Source organism: Erythranthe guttata, chromosome 8 (genome assembly GCF_056151865.1).
Source record: "Erythranthe guttata isolate IM_541 chromosome 8, IM_541, whole genome shotgun sequence".
NCBI classification, from domain to species: Eukaryota; Viridiplantae; Streptophyta; class Magnoliopsida; order Lamiales; family Phrymaceae; genus Erythranthe; species Erythranthe guttata.
In genome coordinates, this window is record NC_142540.1 from 8,340,281 (window position 1) to 8,357,267 (window position 16,987).

The 16,987-nt window shown below is 34.6% G+C and overlaps 3 protein-coding genes across 7 annotated transcripts; 2 read left to right on the forward strand and 1 right to left on the reverse strand.

The window, feature by feature from the left end:
* Positions 1–308: 308 nt before the first annotated feature.
* On the forward strand, positions 309–2,955 carry LOC105960750 (acetylglutamate kinase, chloroplastic). Of its 5 annotated transcripts, none has more exons than XM_012984961.2 (2): positions 309–461; positions 1,671–2,955. In XM_012984961.2, exon 2 carries the CDS (start codon positions 1,739–1,741, stop codon positions 2,768–2,770), a length of 1,032 nt encoding a protein of 343 aa, XP_012840415.2. In that variant the 5' UTR covers positions 309–461; positions 1,671–1,738; the 3' UTR covers positions 2,771–2,955. The 5 variants fall into 5 exon arrangements, with proteins under 5 accessions (XP_012840415.2, XP_088678003.1, XP_012840414.2 ...); XM_088821877.1 differs by having other exon boundaries at positions 359–464; positions 1,675–2,955; XM_012984960.2 differs by having other exon boundaries at positions 395–614.
* A 5,364-nt stretch (positions 2,956–8,319) lies between these two features.
* LOC105960749 (Autophagy-related protein 13) lies at positions 8,320–13,202 on the reverse strand. The gene is made up of 3 exons (XM_012984959.2): positions 11,233–13,202; positions 10,982–11,127; positions 8,320–8,926 (listed from the first exon to the last, which is right to left on the reverse strand). Exons 1-3 carry the CDS (start codon positions 12,547–12,549, stop codon positions 8,641–8,643), a joined length of 1,749 nt encoding a protein of 582 aa, XP_012840413.2. The 5' UTR covers positions 12,550–13,202; the 3' UTR covers positions 8,320–8,640.
* LOC148768451 (trihelix transcription factor GTL1-like) lies at positions 13,043–16,321 on the forward strand. Its single transcript, XM_088821214.1, has 4 exons — positions 13,043–13,075; positions 13,630–13,701; positions 13,763–13,821; positions 16,012–16,321. Exons 1-4 carry the CDS (start codon positions 13,043–13,045, stop codon positions 16,319–16,321), a joined length of 474 nt encoding a protein of 157 aa, XP_088677340.1.
* The last annotated feature ends 666 nt before the right edge of the window (positions 16,322–16,987 follow it).

A 16,987-nucleotide genomic window follows, 5' to 3' on the forward strand; every position in this document is an offset into this window, starting at 1 on the left:
GTGACTATGATTTATATTCCCTGTTATTTTATGGTTTGATTTATAATTTTATGGTTAACTCGTATGAATATTTAATATTGATGATAAACAGGCTATTTCTACGTATTTTTTTGCATAAATAATACTATATAAATTAAATATAAATAATTAAAAATAGATTATTCAAAAACCCGGTTGGACCCCGGTTGAACCGGTCCAACCGTGACCCGATAGCTTGGCCGGGTCAATGTCCGGTCCGGTTTTCAGAACATTGGTGAAAAAAATATAGTCCCTAAACCTAAAATAATAAAGATACTTGGTCGGGAACTTATGCACAAACACCCCTATTTTTTATAAGTTTTGTCTCGGATATGTCATTAAATACATATTTTGCACATTGGAAGTGGACCGAATTCATTCAACCACCACCTACGCACCTAAAGTGAGTCGCCACTTTCATACCCCATTTCCGCTCTCATCAGGTACTCTCTCTTTCTCTCTCTACATTCTTGGAGATTTTTTTTTCCATTAATCATGTAACCACAAATGTTTATGAACCATAATACCCCCATTAAATTAACCCCCCAAAATAAAAGGTCTATCTGCCATAAACCGAAATCACTCATCTTTAAAAGGTTGGTTGCTTCTTTTTTTTTTTTGTTGATAAATTTTGAATGCTTACTAGTTTTATGCTTGCGCGCATGTACAATCATCAATTTGTTCATTTACCGCAATGATTTATGATTTTGAGGATTCTTCGATGGCATATTCTTAATGAGTTAGTGTGCCCACTGTCAATTTTTAGATTTCTGATTCTTAATCACATTTGTTTAAGGTTTGGATTTGTTGTGTAAATGAAATGGTAGCTTGTCTTCTTGTTTGGGGTATGTTCTGAAGGTGTTTGCTGATATGCCCAGCAGAGAAAATACCTCGGTAGTCTTTGTTTGTACTTTGTAGTCATGATGTACTTTTGTACCTGCTTAGAGCCCCATACGAAAGATTAGGAAAACGAAATGGAATAAGTATAGAACTATTCTATTGTATTGAAGAACAAGGAAAATAGTCGTTCATCAATCTTTCGACGTGTCCAAGTCGATTGTGTACCTCTTATCAGCTATAATTTCATGCATCCCAGAAATGTTATGATTGCTCGTTTTACAAAATTAAGAATTCAGTGGGAAATGATACGACTTCTGCATTGTTTTATGTAGCTTTTCCAACTGCCCTTTTATCCGCACTAATTTGAAGAAGTCACTGTAATCAATTCTGTTTACTCCATGATATCCCTCCCCGATGGCTTTTAGTATCTTGAAGTTTTTCGTTTTTGGAACCTCAAAGAGGAATTCTCTATAAGCCTGTGGTCAAAATTGTTTCTGGAATACATGCAACACAACAAATATCCATTGAAAGTTAAAAAGGATTGGTCTTATATATGTATATACATATATATATATATATATATATATATATATATATATATATATATATTAATTGTCAGCAGTTGTTTTTTACTTCTCTTATTCGTCTGAATTAGCTTGTGTTTTTGTTGTCCCTTAAACAATTATGCATAATGATAATATGCTTGTATTCAAGAACCGTGTATATAATATATACACACCATGTATATATTATATGTACCATTTGCTTGCTTCCTATCTTGGCCCTTACATTTGACTTATTTGTATTTGCAGATACATCAGGTGACACTTGCTAGCTTCTGATTGGCCCATCTTTTTTCTGTAAGCAATTCAAAGGAATCATGTTATCCGCCAAAACCCTACAGTTCACACCCCTCGTAAAGTCCAATGATTTTACTCTTCCATTCCAAAACACTGTCCCGATAACCGCCAAATTCAAACTCAACACCAAAAGAACATGCCTCAAATCATCCTTACACTCACTAATCACCGCAGAAACTAACACCAAAGATTCTTCCACCTCCGCCCAAACCCGAGTTGAGATTCTATCCGAAGCACTACCCTTCATTCAAAAATTCCGTGGTAAAACTATTGTTGTCAAATACGGTGGAGCCGCAATGAAATCCGAAGCCCTACAGGCCTCAGTAATCGCAGATATCGTCCTCCTCTCGTGTGTGGGCATCCGTATAGTATTCGTCCACGGTGGTGGGCCCGAGATAAATCAATGGCTCGCAAAACTAAACATACAACCAAACTTCCTCAACGGACTCCGAGTCACCGACGCATCGACAATGGAAATCGTGTCAATGGTTTTGGTTGGCAAAGTCAACAAACACCTCGTTGCCTTGATCAACAAGGCGGGTGCAACAGCCGTCGGATTATCGGGAATCGACGGCCGGATCTTAACCGCCCGCCCGTCACCGTATTCCTCGCAACTAGGGTTCGTGGGCGAGATAGCGAGCGTGGACCCCACGATAATCCGGCCGCTAGTAGACAACGGCCACATCCCCGTCATCGCCTCCGTGGCGGCTGACGTGGAGGGGCAGTCGTACAATATCAATGCCGACACGGCGGCCGGCGAGCTGGCAGCGGCTCTGGGGGCGGAGAAGCTGATCTTGCTGACAGATGTGGCGGGGATATTGGAGGACCGTGAAGATCCAGGGAGTTTGGTGAGGGAGATTGATATAAGAGGTGTGAAGAAGATGATCGAAGATGGGAAGATTGCAGGCGGGATGATACCTAAGGTGAATTGTTGTGTGAGGTCTTTGGCTCAAGGGGTTAAGACAACGAGTATTATAGATGGTCGGTTGAAGCATTCTCTTTTGCTCGAGATTCTCACCGGTGAAGGTGCCGGAACAATGATCACCGGATGAAACAACTGTTTTTCGGCTATTTTATTAAATTTTCTTGATGTTTTGTGTTTTCCTTGTTATGTTATATCAATAATGTGTAAATTATTGGTACGGAATGAGCAACATAGTAAAGGGAAAGCTCTGTTACTTGAGAACCAAGACTGTGTCTGCATTTACATTTTCTTATTGAAGTAAAGTTTTTTTAACTTGTTTGGACTAAATAATTGAGGCTTTTAATATATCCTTTTCTGTAATGCAAAAATTATGGAGATTTGAAACTGGTTTATTCTCAAAACTCGTGGAATATCATTGATTTGGTTAGTAAATATTTTCATTAAAAACTCGATTGCTTATTGATAATGTTATTCTATAAGTTAGTGATGTCCACCGCTACTTACACTATTAAGAACCATTATTTACAACCATTAAGGAGTTGTAACTTATGACCTTTGAGTGATCATTCTTGTACTATATATATGACACTATTGTATTGAGTTCGGTACACTTGATGATATGGAATAACATATTACATATTCTCCCTACATTGTTTTCTACTTCTTGTATATTCTTTATTAGTTCTTCGACACGTTATCAGCACGATTGTTTTGTTTCATTTTTCGAGCAATGGTGATCCAAAGAAGATAACATCTCTGCCATATATGAAGAAAATGGAGTTGATTTCAAATATTTTATTGTTGTTTTGAATTGATTAAATATTAATCATCTTCATTTTGTTGTAGGTGAATTTTCGTGCAATTCACGAGTCGGTACTTCGATGCCTGTTTTGGATCTCATAATGTCCGAATTTCAGAAAGTGAAAAGTACGAAACTTGTAGAATTTTCTGTTAGTTGTTCGTAACATTTTGAATCATCAAAATCGGATCTCGATCGAAAGAGATATGCAGAGTTGTCCCTTGTGCGAATTTTTTAGATGAACATGACGTTCTAAAAACATAAGGGACGATTATAGGCCTGGAGCCTAGACTACATACGAGATTAGAAATCTTGATTGAGTATATTAGACTTTAAGTCTAAATAGTAAGACTCTTGAACATTTGAGTTAGTGGGTATTACCCATTTATAGTACTATTATCTCTCAATTAAGTACTATAACTATTTTTATTATACATTGAGACTTGAGGCCCAAATTGAGCATGTGCAATAAAGTGAGTCAAAGATTTGAGTGGTATATTAAAGAACCATTTGTTCGAATTTATGCGACTTGAAAAGCTCCATCAATCGAAAAGAACTCGAAGTTCATAAATGTTAGTCTCGAAGCCTAGTTTAAATATGAAGGTTTGGAAGCTTATGTGGAGGCATATCAAATATAAAAGCTTAAGGCCCAGATTATATTTGATGACTAGAAGTCTCGATTGAATATATTAGACTCAAGGTGTAAGTGATGATACTCAAAATTGAATATTTGAGTTAATGGGTATTTCTCACTTAAGGTACTATTATTTTACGATTAAGTACCAATTATAGGGCCTAAGACCCCAAATCAAGTACATAAATTCAAGGTATAACTCAAAACCTTGAGATTTGAATGTAGTCAAAATGCGTATCCATTTGTGGTACAATGATATCAAAAATATCATGAAACTTGAAGTTATCTATAATTGTTCAAGAAGATACTATGACATTTGGGTAATTGAAATTGTGTTCCATTACATGTCTTGAAGACACAATATTTTATGTGCTTAATATGTGTCTTGAAGAAGCACACCAAATATTTCGTACTGAAACGAGGTCTAAAAGACATGAACAAAGTATCTTTGTATCTTAAGATACAAGTAAAAGAATAGGTGGCATATATCTTGAACACATAAGTAAAAGTAACATATGATACAGTTATTTTTGAATATATTTAAGAGAAAATATTCTCTAATTTATGGATCTATATTATGATCATGAAGTGGCAACGTAAAAACTCAAGTTGCACTTGCAAAAGCAAAGTAAAGAGTTTTAATTGCATATCGTACTATAATACGAGTTGTGAGCTAATACAAAACTCGTTCAATTGTTGTTATTATTTGAAAGTGAAACAATATTAAAAAATTCGAAGAGATATATTGGCATGAATAGCTATCATGGTGCTCAAGCTTATTTACTACAAATTTTATCTCATCATTAGAAGAGGAAGAGAGATGAGAAATATGATAAATGATTGATCATATATCCATTTTACGATAAAAGCATGTTGATAAGTTTTATCAAGCACCAATAGAAAAACAAAAGAAATTGAGTTGATTTTGGAGTCACAATATTGATCAAATTGATTAAAGTTGCAAATTTCACTCCAAATGCATATATATGGAGGTATGTACATGATTTTTTATATATATAATTAATTGGTCTAGATGAGATGAAATTTCAAACCAAACAAAAAAAGGGGATCTGCTTTTCTTGTTAAAATTCCAAATCCTCTGCATATTCTGATTTTTTGAAATTTACAGTTTACTCCTTCAAAATTTTCAAAATTTCATTTTAGTCCCCCGTATTTGAAAATTTTACGATTCAGTCCAAATGTTTTTCAGAAAATGCAGAATGTTCCTCTCATCATCTGCAATTATGAATATATTTCAGAATTTTCAGTTTTCACCAAACTTTTAAAAATTGCAGCCTTGTTCCTAAATTTTACTTTTTTTGGTCCCTATTTTTTTTTAAATTTACAGTTTGGCCCCTAAATTTTCAAATTTTTGAAATTTGATAATTTTTGTTCAGAATTTGTTAGATTCTCAAACAAAGTTATTTTCAGCCACATAACATGATATCATATGGTTTGTTTATTATTTATACTATGAAATATTTTGCACTCTTGATGGGAGATATTTCTATGGCATACATTGCCAATTTCTATTTTAATGAGAATTTTTTTCCGCCGTTAAGGGGAGATAAGAAGCCGGTTCTTGTATAACGGCGTGAAATCATATGAAATGATCTTTGTCTCGTCTAGATTTGCGCATGAAAATATTTAAGCACAAAAGAAAAAGATCATTTGCAACAATTGTAATGTGTAAAATGCTACATGCATTTATCGACAAAATGACAATTTGAAATTATTACATATGTTGCAAACGAGTACAAGAGAAAATGTCCAAGAAGGTCACAATGCACATTAGATTTTTCCATGAAATGCTTATAAACGAATGTCCACGAAGTACAAATTTCACATTGTGATTCCATCGTGAATCCCTAAATGGGTGAAAAATGAATATCGCACACAACTAACCAATTATTCTTTATACATATAAGACGGGGAGATATATATGTTGGTTTGAATGATTAACACCCTTATAAGTGGTATGAATACAGTTCAATTAAAGTCTTTTTGCACTAGTAGCATCATACTCTCATCCTATTACTTATCTCATTCGATGAAAGGATTCGTCTTAAAGACGATGTTGGGGGACGCCTCAACCAATATCCCTTACTATGATTTGAGAAATTTTTGCCAGCTATGGTGGCATAAACGAAATTCATATCTAGATGAGAAAATTATTGATGATTACACGGTAGCTATCGAGATCATTTTAAACCGAACAATTAAGTGCCGATAAAGAGTTGATTGGAAAATAAATAATGGCTACCTTGCTCTCTAAATCATGGCTATCAAGATCATTTTAAACCGAACAATTAAGTGCCAATAGAGAGGCATTTGAGACCATTAGTTCTCAACTTTGTTGTTGTACTGATATAATATCTTAAAGTATTGAAAACTCTTTTCGAATGAATATTCATGTACCAAATTAAATGTTAATATTGAGTTTGAAAATAAAGTGGAGAAGTAGTCCTCAATACCCCCTCCACGTTGTGAAACTCAAAAACGCATGTTTTGTCCATGTAGGACATTGGTATTGAAATAAATAATAAGCTCAAACACATAAAGTATTATGAAAAACTTTAATGATGCAATATAGAAAATTCTCTATAAGAGAAAAATACATGCTACATGAAAATATATGGATCTCTATAAGAGAAAAATACATGCTACATGGAAATATTGGATCTCTACAAGAGATTGTACTCACAAAGGCTACAATCCCCATTTCTATCAATATAATTCTTTAAGGAGAACGCGGTATCGGAAAGTGAAATATTGAGCTCTTGGTCGATTATAAAGAAACATGGGGAGTACTGAAGATGTTATCGAAGAACAATATGCACAATTATTTTTATAATGTGAAAAGCTTGAATCTCATACATTATAATACATGTGGACATCTAATTGGTCATTAGTATATGCATTCACAAAATGCAATTGACCATGAGTATTTGAAATTATTGATGAAATGAATTGTACATTGACTCGAAGTCAACACACATAAGTTGTGGAACCTTTAGTACAAAAGTGGATAAAATCATTGCGGTATATTTGAATGCCTTTTGAAATATATTTTACGATGCAATCATTTTATGATGGTTGTCAAAATTACTTGACATGCATCATATGGATGCAATTACCGTATATCAATATGGATCATAAAATTAAAAAAATGCTTGAAGCATATTAATAAGAAGTCTCGTGAGTTAGACTTCACTAATGATCCATTTACATATTTATAATAGGATATAATCACACTAATTTTGTCGAGTCTTTTAATTCCAAACGCACTCTAAAAACTCAGATGAAATCCCTCTCCAAATCCTTCCATCCAAACGCACTCTAAAGAAATCCCTCTTCAAATCCCTCCATCCAAACGCACTCTAAAGATTTTTAGAGTACGTTTGGATGGAGGGATTTGGAGAGGGATTTGATTTGGGGAAGGGATTTGAAATGACTCCAAATTTGGAGTCATTTGAAATCCAACCCAATTGCTCAAAAAACAACTAAAAAGGAGGGCTGTGGATTTGAAATTCCTTGTCAATCCCTCAATTCAAACAAGTTCAATGGATTTTTAATTATGGATTTGAAATCACTCTTCCAAATCCCTCCATTCAAATACACCCTCAAATTTCTCAAAAAATAAAAAAAAAAGTCTGCACCGCAGGTAGAGAAAAACTGCACTGATAAAATCAAATCCCTATGATTTCGCATTGGGATGTAATATCGTTCGAGCTTTAATAATACCGTTACGACTTTAAACGTGATTTTGATCATTTTTAATTCTAAATTTTGCAAAACCCGAAAAATAGAATTTGTAGTATTCCGAGTTAGTTTTCTGATCCAACTTGAATCACCAAAATTGGATGTCGAACGAGAAAGATATACATGAATCAATGGATACTGCCCACAACTTTGATGTATTGAGGTATCTAAAAATCAAAATGTGACTCATTCACGCATAGCTTTGTCACACTGCATCCAATCTAGCGGATTAAGTTGGATTAGAAAGCTAATCCAAAGGACTACAATTTTCGTGTTTCGAATTTCGCCAAAATCAAAATAAAAATATGTCAAAATCAGGTTCGAAGTCAAAACGACATTAGTAAAATTGAAACGACATTTAACATTTCAGTTTCGCATTTACTAGTAATTTCGGAATTAACTGAAGAAACAGGTCGTAATAACTAATAATAAGGATCAAATGTAACAAGCACTCCACGAAAATAGATGAAAATAGATGTCATGAAGCAAATATTGGGCTCAATATTTAATGTAATTGTGTAAAATATATACAACTTTATACATGAATAGTGCACACCCATACCTTGACCAATCCCCCCCAAAAAAAAAAAGGTTCTATACACATTACCTGAATTAGATTAGATATTAAACAGGCCTCATTTCAAAATCATAAAAGAAAGTATATGCTCAAAATATACACAGAAAGAAACAGGCCGATATCACTAAAACTCTTAGAGCAATACTTAAAAAAGCACTCTCTCAGCACTGCAAACGAATGCTACACAAATCTCGTTCAAGTTTATAGTAAGCAAGCCCTCCTCGTTTATGCCTGAGGAATATTCTTCTTACCTTGCTTGAGCAGCGAGTCTTTCATTTCTCTATACAAACGGAGCTCCTCAAATGCATCTGCAGTAGTTTTCGACAGTGCAAGATTTGAACTAGTAGTAGTAGTAGTAGTATCTTCTTGCATGTGATGAACAACAGAGATTTCTTGGTGAAGAGGTGTCGCTTTCTTCAGCATGTGAACAAGGGCACCAACTGCAGCATCTTGTGATTTTTTAACAGGAAAACTCGTGTGGGGTCCGCATGCTAGATCAAATGAACCTTGTCTGCCAAACCAATCGTTATCAGAGACCATGTTAGTTCGTTCCTTTCTAAACATACCCGAACTTGAAATATTTATTAACAGCCAAATAATTCAAACCAAAAGAGATTCATATTCATATTCACATGGTTATTTATACGTCACTAATTCATACCAGTTGTATGTCATTAAATCAGAATTAAAATCTTAAAGTGGTTTCTTATACATGTTTTTTTTCTTCCCCGTTACATCTAGAAATCCATAAAGCAATTTAAACTAACTAATAATCCCACATACAGAATCGCACCACAATTAAACTCAAGCTGACAGATTGACATGTAGCAGATTGGCTATCTTAGATAGGAGTCGAGGAATTAAACTATAACCATATTAGAATATTATCAGTAAAACGATTGGACAAGATGTTCAATAAGAAAGAATTTGCGAGCTGTTTGAAGGATTTCAACATACCATACTTTCTCCTGTCAGTTGTGCATGTGAAATTTTTTTGTAGTTAAACCTATAATCGCTAAATTTGCAAATAATATAATATATATTCAAAGTAAAAATAAAGTTCTATTGTATGTTCTTCTAGGTAATAGTGCACGATCAAATAGCAGGGTAATAAGTTAACCAACACTTTGGATAAACGAACCGAGTCGAGCCGAACACATGAATGTTCAAGCTTGTTTAAATTTTTAATGACAATTTTTCATTTTCTCTTCTACTTCGTGAAAATAAGGTATAGCATTGCCTTTTAGTAGTAAATATGCCAACTTAATAAAACACTGTGTTTCGCTAATCCATCAATCATATTAGACAAGCAAGAACTACTTTAGCAACTTCAACTAACTAGATTGATTCAACAAACTTAAGAACATATCAGAATTCTTTAAAAGATGCTTCATCTGAGAATAATCTATGATAAATATGAGTAGATATTCATAATAATTTATATAATCGGGTGGCGATAACCAACATTTATGGCATCTGAAACATATATGATTACATGTGATAGTGGCAGCTCAAATTTGAAATTATACTATACATATCTATTTTACTGACTCGAGATTATTATAATACCAAGAAAATTGTACATGTATATCTATATCATGAGATTCATACACTACACTGGCATTTATTCATACCCGGGCTTACATAAATGTATGAATGTTTCAACATAATTACTGAAGACAATTTGTATTTTTCAGGTATCTTTATGTTCGTTTTACATGCCACGGGCAATTCGAACGTCACAAGTGATGTGCCTCCTACAAGAAAATAAATTTTGTACCGGTTCGTGAATTATGTATTGGTTAAATCACATACACACCCTGAAAATTATTAAGAAGAGTTACATTCAACAATCAAGACAAGCACACAAGGTAACCTGTTAAAAACACAAATATCTGCTCTGATTGAATCTAAATTAGACCCTAGGTCCCTTCAGATTCAGCAGAGTCTCGGGAAACAATTTATATGATAATACACTGGAAATTGAAGCAATCATTTTTCACGAAAACATGCACAGACAGTACCTGGTTATCATTGTTGATACAATATACTAAACAAATTATCCATGTTTTTATAAACCCCCGTTGCAATGTATACTAATTTTCAATATATAAACTCCTCGGTTGATATTTTATAGAGCTCCCTTCTGCTAGAAACAGAAATGAGCCACCTGGAATTGTTACATAATTCATCAATCAACTTCTTCAAATAGCTGTTATAAGTCCTCTAAGGACCAATCAAGATCAATAATTTTGAGAGGAGTTAGTTAAGGTATGATATTTTGACAAGTGCTTTCATATATTTTATTGATACAGTCCTTTCGACGGTGTACTTAGTCAGTTCTTCAATTGGGTGAAAACATTGCAATGCCAATAAACTTTCGTGATAATTCTCAGGCACCAACCCGATTTGCCTAATCATATCAGAGCTATTTATTCAGTGCTAATTACCAGTTATCACAATTCTAAGGTTACAGATAACAAACATGATAAAAACAGAACCATAATCCAAGCACGAGTTGATGATAGTAACATCTATTTCGAAGCTTTAAGGGTTGCGAGTTTACCTAGAACCTGGATCTGTCGTATCATCTTCATCATCTAAAACAAATGCTCCAGAAAACTCAGAATCATCCTGAAATGACAGCGAACTATTTAATGACGGTTTCACCCCCGGCATCTTTCCTGGCTCATCCTTGCTCAAAGTGAACAACTGCACCAGACAAACCAAAAACTACTAAAATACTTTCTCAGGGACCCAAAAAAAATAAAAAATTTGGAATTACAATGCACAACACATTACGATCGAAACATATACCCTGTGATGAAGTCCAGAGTGTGCAACTACTTCCTTTGGAACAGTTAGTTGATCAAATCTCGGTTGCTTGTTCGGCAGTGAAGGCATGCTAGAATACCGTAAAATAGCTTTTGGCATATGACTAACGCCGGTCACATTTGTGGGCGGTGATGGAGATGGAGACGGTGAAAACATAGGTGAAGGCCAATACTCATCGTAACTCGGGTTTTTCACATGAGCTACAACAGAAGATGTTTCATCGTGTAAATGACGAGGCAAACTTGATGGGGGAAGGCGGTGAATTGGAGCTTCGGAATACGTCGGTGAAGGTGAAGGGTTCGCCGAAGATGGCGATGCTCTGTAAATGTCGTAACTCCAACTATGGCGCCTACCAAATGGAGATGACGACGAAGGGGAGCTTTGTGATATAGGACCAGATGGGAATCTTTTCAGTGGCTCCGCCATTGGGCTGCCTACGTATTCTTGAATGAACTGAGGTGATATAGGTGTTGAAGGCTCGGAGCTCAAGTCCAATACCGACGAACGGTACAAGACAGATAGGCAAAGCCTACCGCAAGAAGTCTCAACCGGAGTAAAAACGAATTTTTGCATATCAGCCTCTTCTCTACGCGTGAACGGCTCGACGAAAGACGAAACTCTGTGGCCAAGATTGTACAGTCGAATCTGGGCAGACGAAATGAGATCACGAAACAGTTTATAAGCGGGCAAGAGCCTAATCGTGGCGTACAAAGACCTCAACAGCAATATGGACTTCTTGTACAGCGCATGAGAGCTAGTATTACCGGACCTTTTACTACTACTCCCGGACGACGACGAAGAAGAACCGCCGCCCCCACCACTTTTCTTACTCTCGTACTGCAAAATCCACCTCTCGATAATCTTCTCACTCTTGGCCTCCTCGCTCCCGAATTCATCGGTATCCGAGCCGTAAAAATGGCGGTCTTTACCGGATGACGAATTGCGAGCAAGACCTCGTTTGGGGGAGAAATTCAAAGGGGTTTGCACTAAGATGACATCAACAATCATGGGTTCAAGGTTACTCTGGCGCCAAAAGTCTATGTTCTCTAAAGCAGCAGGGCAATCCCTAAGTGCTAGATTAAACCATTTATCCCTCGGCCTAAAACTCGAAGAGGAAGAGGAAGAAGAAGATGGAGATGGAGATGGGGAAGATAAAACCTGCTCGCCGCTGTAATTGCGGGATGAAACATAGGGGGAACGGGATTCAAGTATTATGTGAAGGCTTTTAGCAAAAAATTCAGTGATAATCTGCTCCATCTTTGCAGGTTCTGAGTGAGGGTTACCGTGATACGACGCCATGGATTCTTAGCACAAAAAAAAAAAAAAACAGAGCAACCCTATTCTCGCGAAGAACCGAGATTATACAGAAAATCAAATATTCAGGCTATCGAAAACAAAATTCAACAACTCACCACGGCCCAAAAACAAAAGAGAGAGAGAGAGAGAGAGAGAGAGAGAAGAAGAAGAAGAAACAAATTGCAAATTGAAATTTGAAAATTGAAAATTGCAGTCGATTCGATTAATTTTGATTTTGAAGAGAAGCGACAAGAAGAAGTAGAAGAGTTGGGGTGACTGACTAGTTCTATCAGAGTGGTGGTTGCTTGCAGGCAATTTCCAAGGGGCTCCAAGGGTATTTTCGTCACTCCACCCACCTATATCCACCTATATATCTGTGGCTGTGGTTTATATTATATGCGGGATCCCTCTCTCTCTCTATAATATAAAAAAGAAAAACATATACGATATATATCATATATACAACACACTGCGACTTGAGTTGAGGGAGACGAAGATGAATAAGCCAGAAGAAGAACAAGTTGAAGCAGTTTTGTTCAGATTGGAGAGAGAATCTCAGGGGATTTTTTTGACCTTTTCTATTTTAATTTAATTTAATTTTGTTTTTTTCTTCTTGTAACTTCTATTCTAGTAGTTTAAAGGGGTTTTGGAGCGGTAAAAGTGTGTGTAAAATAGATGGGGTTTTATACATGGCGGCTGATATGAGGAAGCTCATAAATCTCTTTAATCTTTATACAAGACTTTCAACCTAAAAATATTAATTTATCCTTAATGAAATATGAAATATAGAATCACACACTCAAATTACTAAATTATAAATATAATTAAATTATTTTTTCTCTCTAAAAATACAATAGCCCAAAAACGTTTATTCCACACAGTTGTTCATTTTTCCTTATAATTGCACAAAAACATCATAAAAAACCCTATATTTGAGATCTGGACTTGAATAAAATTTTCATGAATTTATTCTAATGTCAAAGTAATTATTTTATCTTGACCAAGTAATTTTATTTTATGTTTGAATTAACATCGATTTTTTATGTTACATTGTTTTTTTTGGGAAAACTAATTTTGGTGAAGAAGTTGTGTGGTGCCGGTGGAGTTGGGTCGCCGTCCGGAGTGGCCATCGGTGAGATTGGTTCGTCGTGGTCGGTGAGTGAAGAAGGTGCTCCTACCATGGAATTAACGGCCATTAAATTCAAGATCAAATTAGCGCACACAAAAAAAAAAAAAAAAAAAAAAAAAAAAAAAAAAAAAAACCATTTCCTTTGGGCAATTCCAAATAAAATAAATCTACAAACACACTCATTATTTCACAATTTAAAAATTTCCTTCTTCTTCTTCTTCACAAACCCACCAAGAAACCTAAACACCAAAACAATCAAATAATCACCAAACATTCACAATGGAGTTGGAAAACAAGGAGATGGTGGTTTATGACAGTGGAAAACGTAATAACATGTGTTAACCGTTTATTTTAGCTTGTGTGTTTTTTATTTTTTTTGAAAAAACCAATACCAAAAATCGGTATTCACTATCCGATTTTTTCAACAATAATCGGTATTCGCGTGCCAATTTTACAAACAAAAATTGATATTATAGTGCTGATTTTTCAAAAAAAAAAAATCGGTCTGAATATGCCGACTTTTTCAAAAAAAAAAAAATCGGCGCGTACACGCTGTTTTCCCAGCTCCGATTTCAGTCTCAAAATTTTATCCTAAATCGACCAAACCATTGCAACCCAACAAGAAATAAGCATGGATTAATGTTCACCACATATTTATGAAGGAATAAATGATCGATTAATGTTTTCGAATTTACCAACAAAAAGTTTAGTATAAAAAATAGTGGGTTGGTGGTGGTGATGTGCAAGCTAAGTGTGTGGGTTGTATGTCGGCGCCGGAGCGGTGGCGATCTCCTTGGTCGGCGTCGTTGCAGTGGTGAGCCGGCGGTCGTGTAGCGATGAGTGGTCGGACATTTTTGTTTTGTTTTTTTTTTTTTCTTGATTAGTCTTGAACAAATTAAAAATAGAAATATAGGGTTTGTGTTTGTATTTTGGTAGTATTTGTGAATGAGGGCATATTCATCATCATTGGTCTTGATAGAAGAAAATTAGATTAAATTTGTGGGATCAACTAATGACCATTTTATGTGTGTTTGAACAAAGAAAAAAATTGAGATTGCATATACCCACCGCTTTCATACATAAGTCCCTGACCAACCATCTTTATTATTTTAGTTTCAAGGATTATATCTCTTTCGCCAATAAGTCCATCCATTTAATATGTATTATAAATAAAAGAAAAATTAATGTATATGACAAGATTACCCCAACTCTTTACATTCAATTCTTAATTGTAACATCTATTTAATCCATTTTGACCATAAAAAATCAATTTTTACTTTTTTTTTACTTTTCTTTTTCTGAAATTCTTTTTTTGCCGCTGGTTTCCGGCTCTGAATTTGTTTTCTATCTGCGTCTTCCATCGCCAGTCTCCGACGTTAGACTTTTTTTAGAGTTTATTTTTTATTTTGTCTGTTTTTTCCTAAATTTTTTATCTTTTTTTCTTTACGTCCGTCGCTGAATGTTGATCGTAATTGTACTGTCAATAAAAGTAATTATATTGTCATTGACAGTACATTTGTGTAAGATGTCACGACAATATAATTATTTTTTTGGCTTCTTTTTGTTTGATTTTTTGACAAGTCAACGTAATTATATTACTGTCATTGACGATAAAATTACTATAATCACAATAATATTACTGTTAACCACATCAAAAAAAATTTTGGCTTTTTTGTTTTGTTGAGTTGTTGCGGGTTAACGTAATAATATTACTGTCTACTATTGTAATATTATTGTAAACACAATAATATTATTGTGGTTGACGTTAATGTTACTGTTGTTACAATAATATTACTGTCAACCACATCAATATTAATTCTTTTGGCTTTTTATTATATTTGCATTTGTTGAACGATCAACATAATAATAGTACTCTATTACACAATAATAATGACTGTTGTTGTGTTAATATTATTGTACTTAAGACTAATATATCAATATTATTGTGTTAAATTGTGGTATAGTTAATATTACTATGTTAAACTATAGTATAGTTGATATTATTGTGTTTAACAGTAATATGGTCAATATAACTGTCAACCACAACAATATTGTTTTTGTTTGGACCCATTTATAAATAAGTATCCCTTGACGGGTTTATTTGAGATGTACCCAAAATAGAGTGTACCTGGGATTAGGGAGACTAGAATTTTGTCTTCGATTACTTAGTGTAATCAGACTAACCGAACAGGCACTAGCCCTAGTCGTATTCCGCCACCCGTGACTGCCCACTTGCCGCGGTCCGAAGAAGAAGCGGGATCGGATTCGTTGAAGAATAATGGTGGAAAAAAGCCGAAGAATAAGAAGAAGAAAACGGAAACTAGCTATATGTATAGCGAACTAGTTGATCCAATGTCCGAGTTCTTCGAAAACATCACGAGGCAAGTGATGGATCATCAAGAAAGTCTTCATAGGAAATTTAGCGAAGCGATTGAGAGATTGGATGAAGAAAGAAGGGCTAGAGAGGAGGCTTGGAGGAATCAAGAATTGGCGCATTTTGAGGAGGAATCTTTGGCTAGAGCTCGTGATAGGGCTTCCGCGAAAAGTCGAGAAGCCATGATTGTTTCGTATTTGGAGAAAATCACGGGTCAAAGAATCGATTTTCCGTCGGAAATCGTGCACGGTAGTCTTAATATTAGTAATTAGTACTAATAGATTGCTAAACCTTCACCTGGATAAGCGTAGGTATGATATCTCAAGAGTTGGTGACAATACCACTAAACAGCAGCATAGTAGTAATTTAGGCAGCCAATGTAATTTTTGAGGTGATTTGTTCTGGTGATCAGTTAAACATTTATGTCACTCTCTACCTGCAAAACAAGTCACGTTTATTTCTATTTAAATTAGAGTTAGATTTTTCTCTTCTGCAAGCCTAAATTGGAGAACTGTGAAATATAATTAAATATTTTTGTTAATTTATATTAGATGAACTTTGCATTATGCATGGTGTAACTAACTATGTATAGGCTAGAAGGAACCTATTAAAGTGTTTAAGAACATTTTCAATCTTATAGTTTCAATACGTTTTAGATACTCGGACAATAAGGTCTAAAATTCCTTTTATCGAGTGCACAAATTTGTAGGATTGTTGATGTTATTACTAAAGATTGTGATCTTCGGGTTGTGAATGTTTGGAAGCATTTCATTTTCTCTTTGTAATTTTTTTCTCAAAAAGAATTCGTGATCGTTAAGGTTTTCAAAAAGATTCTAAAAATATGATTTACCTATTTAATTAAAAACATTTCACTCTTAAAGTAAAAATATTTTTTTCTCATTTAATTATAAACAAACAAAACTTTATGTAAAATATAT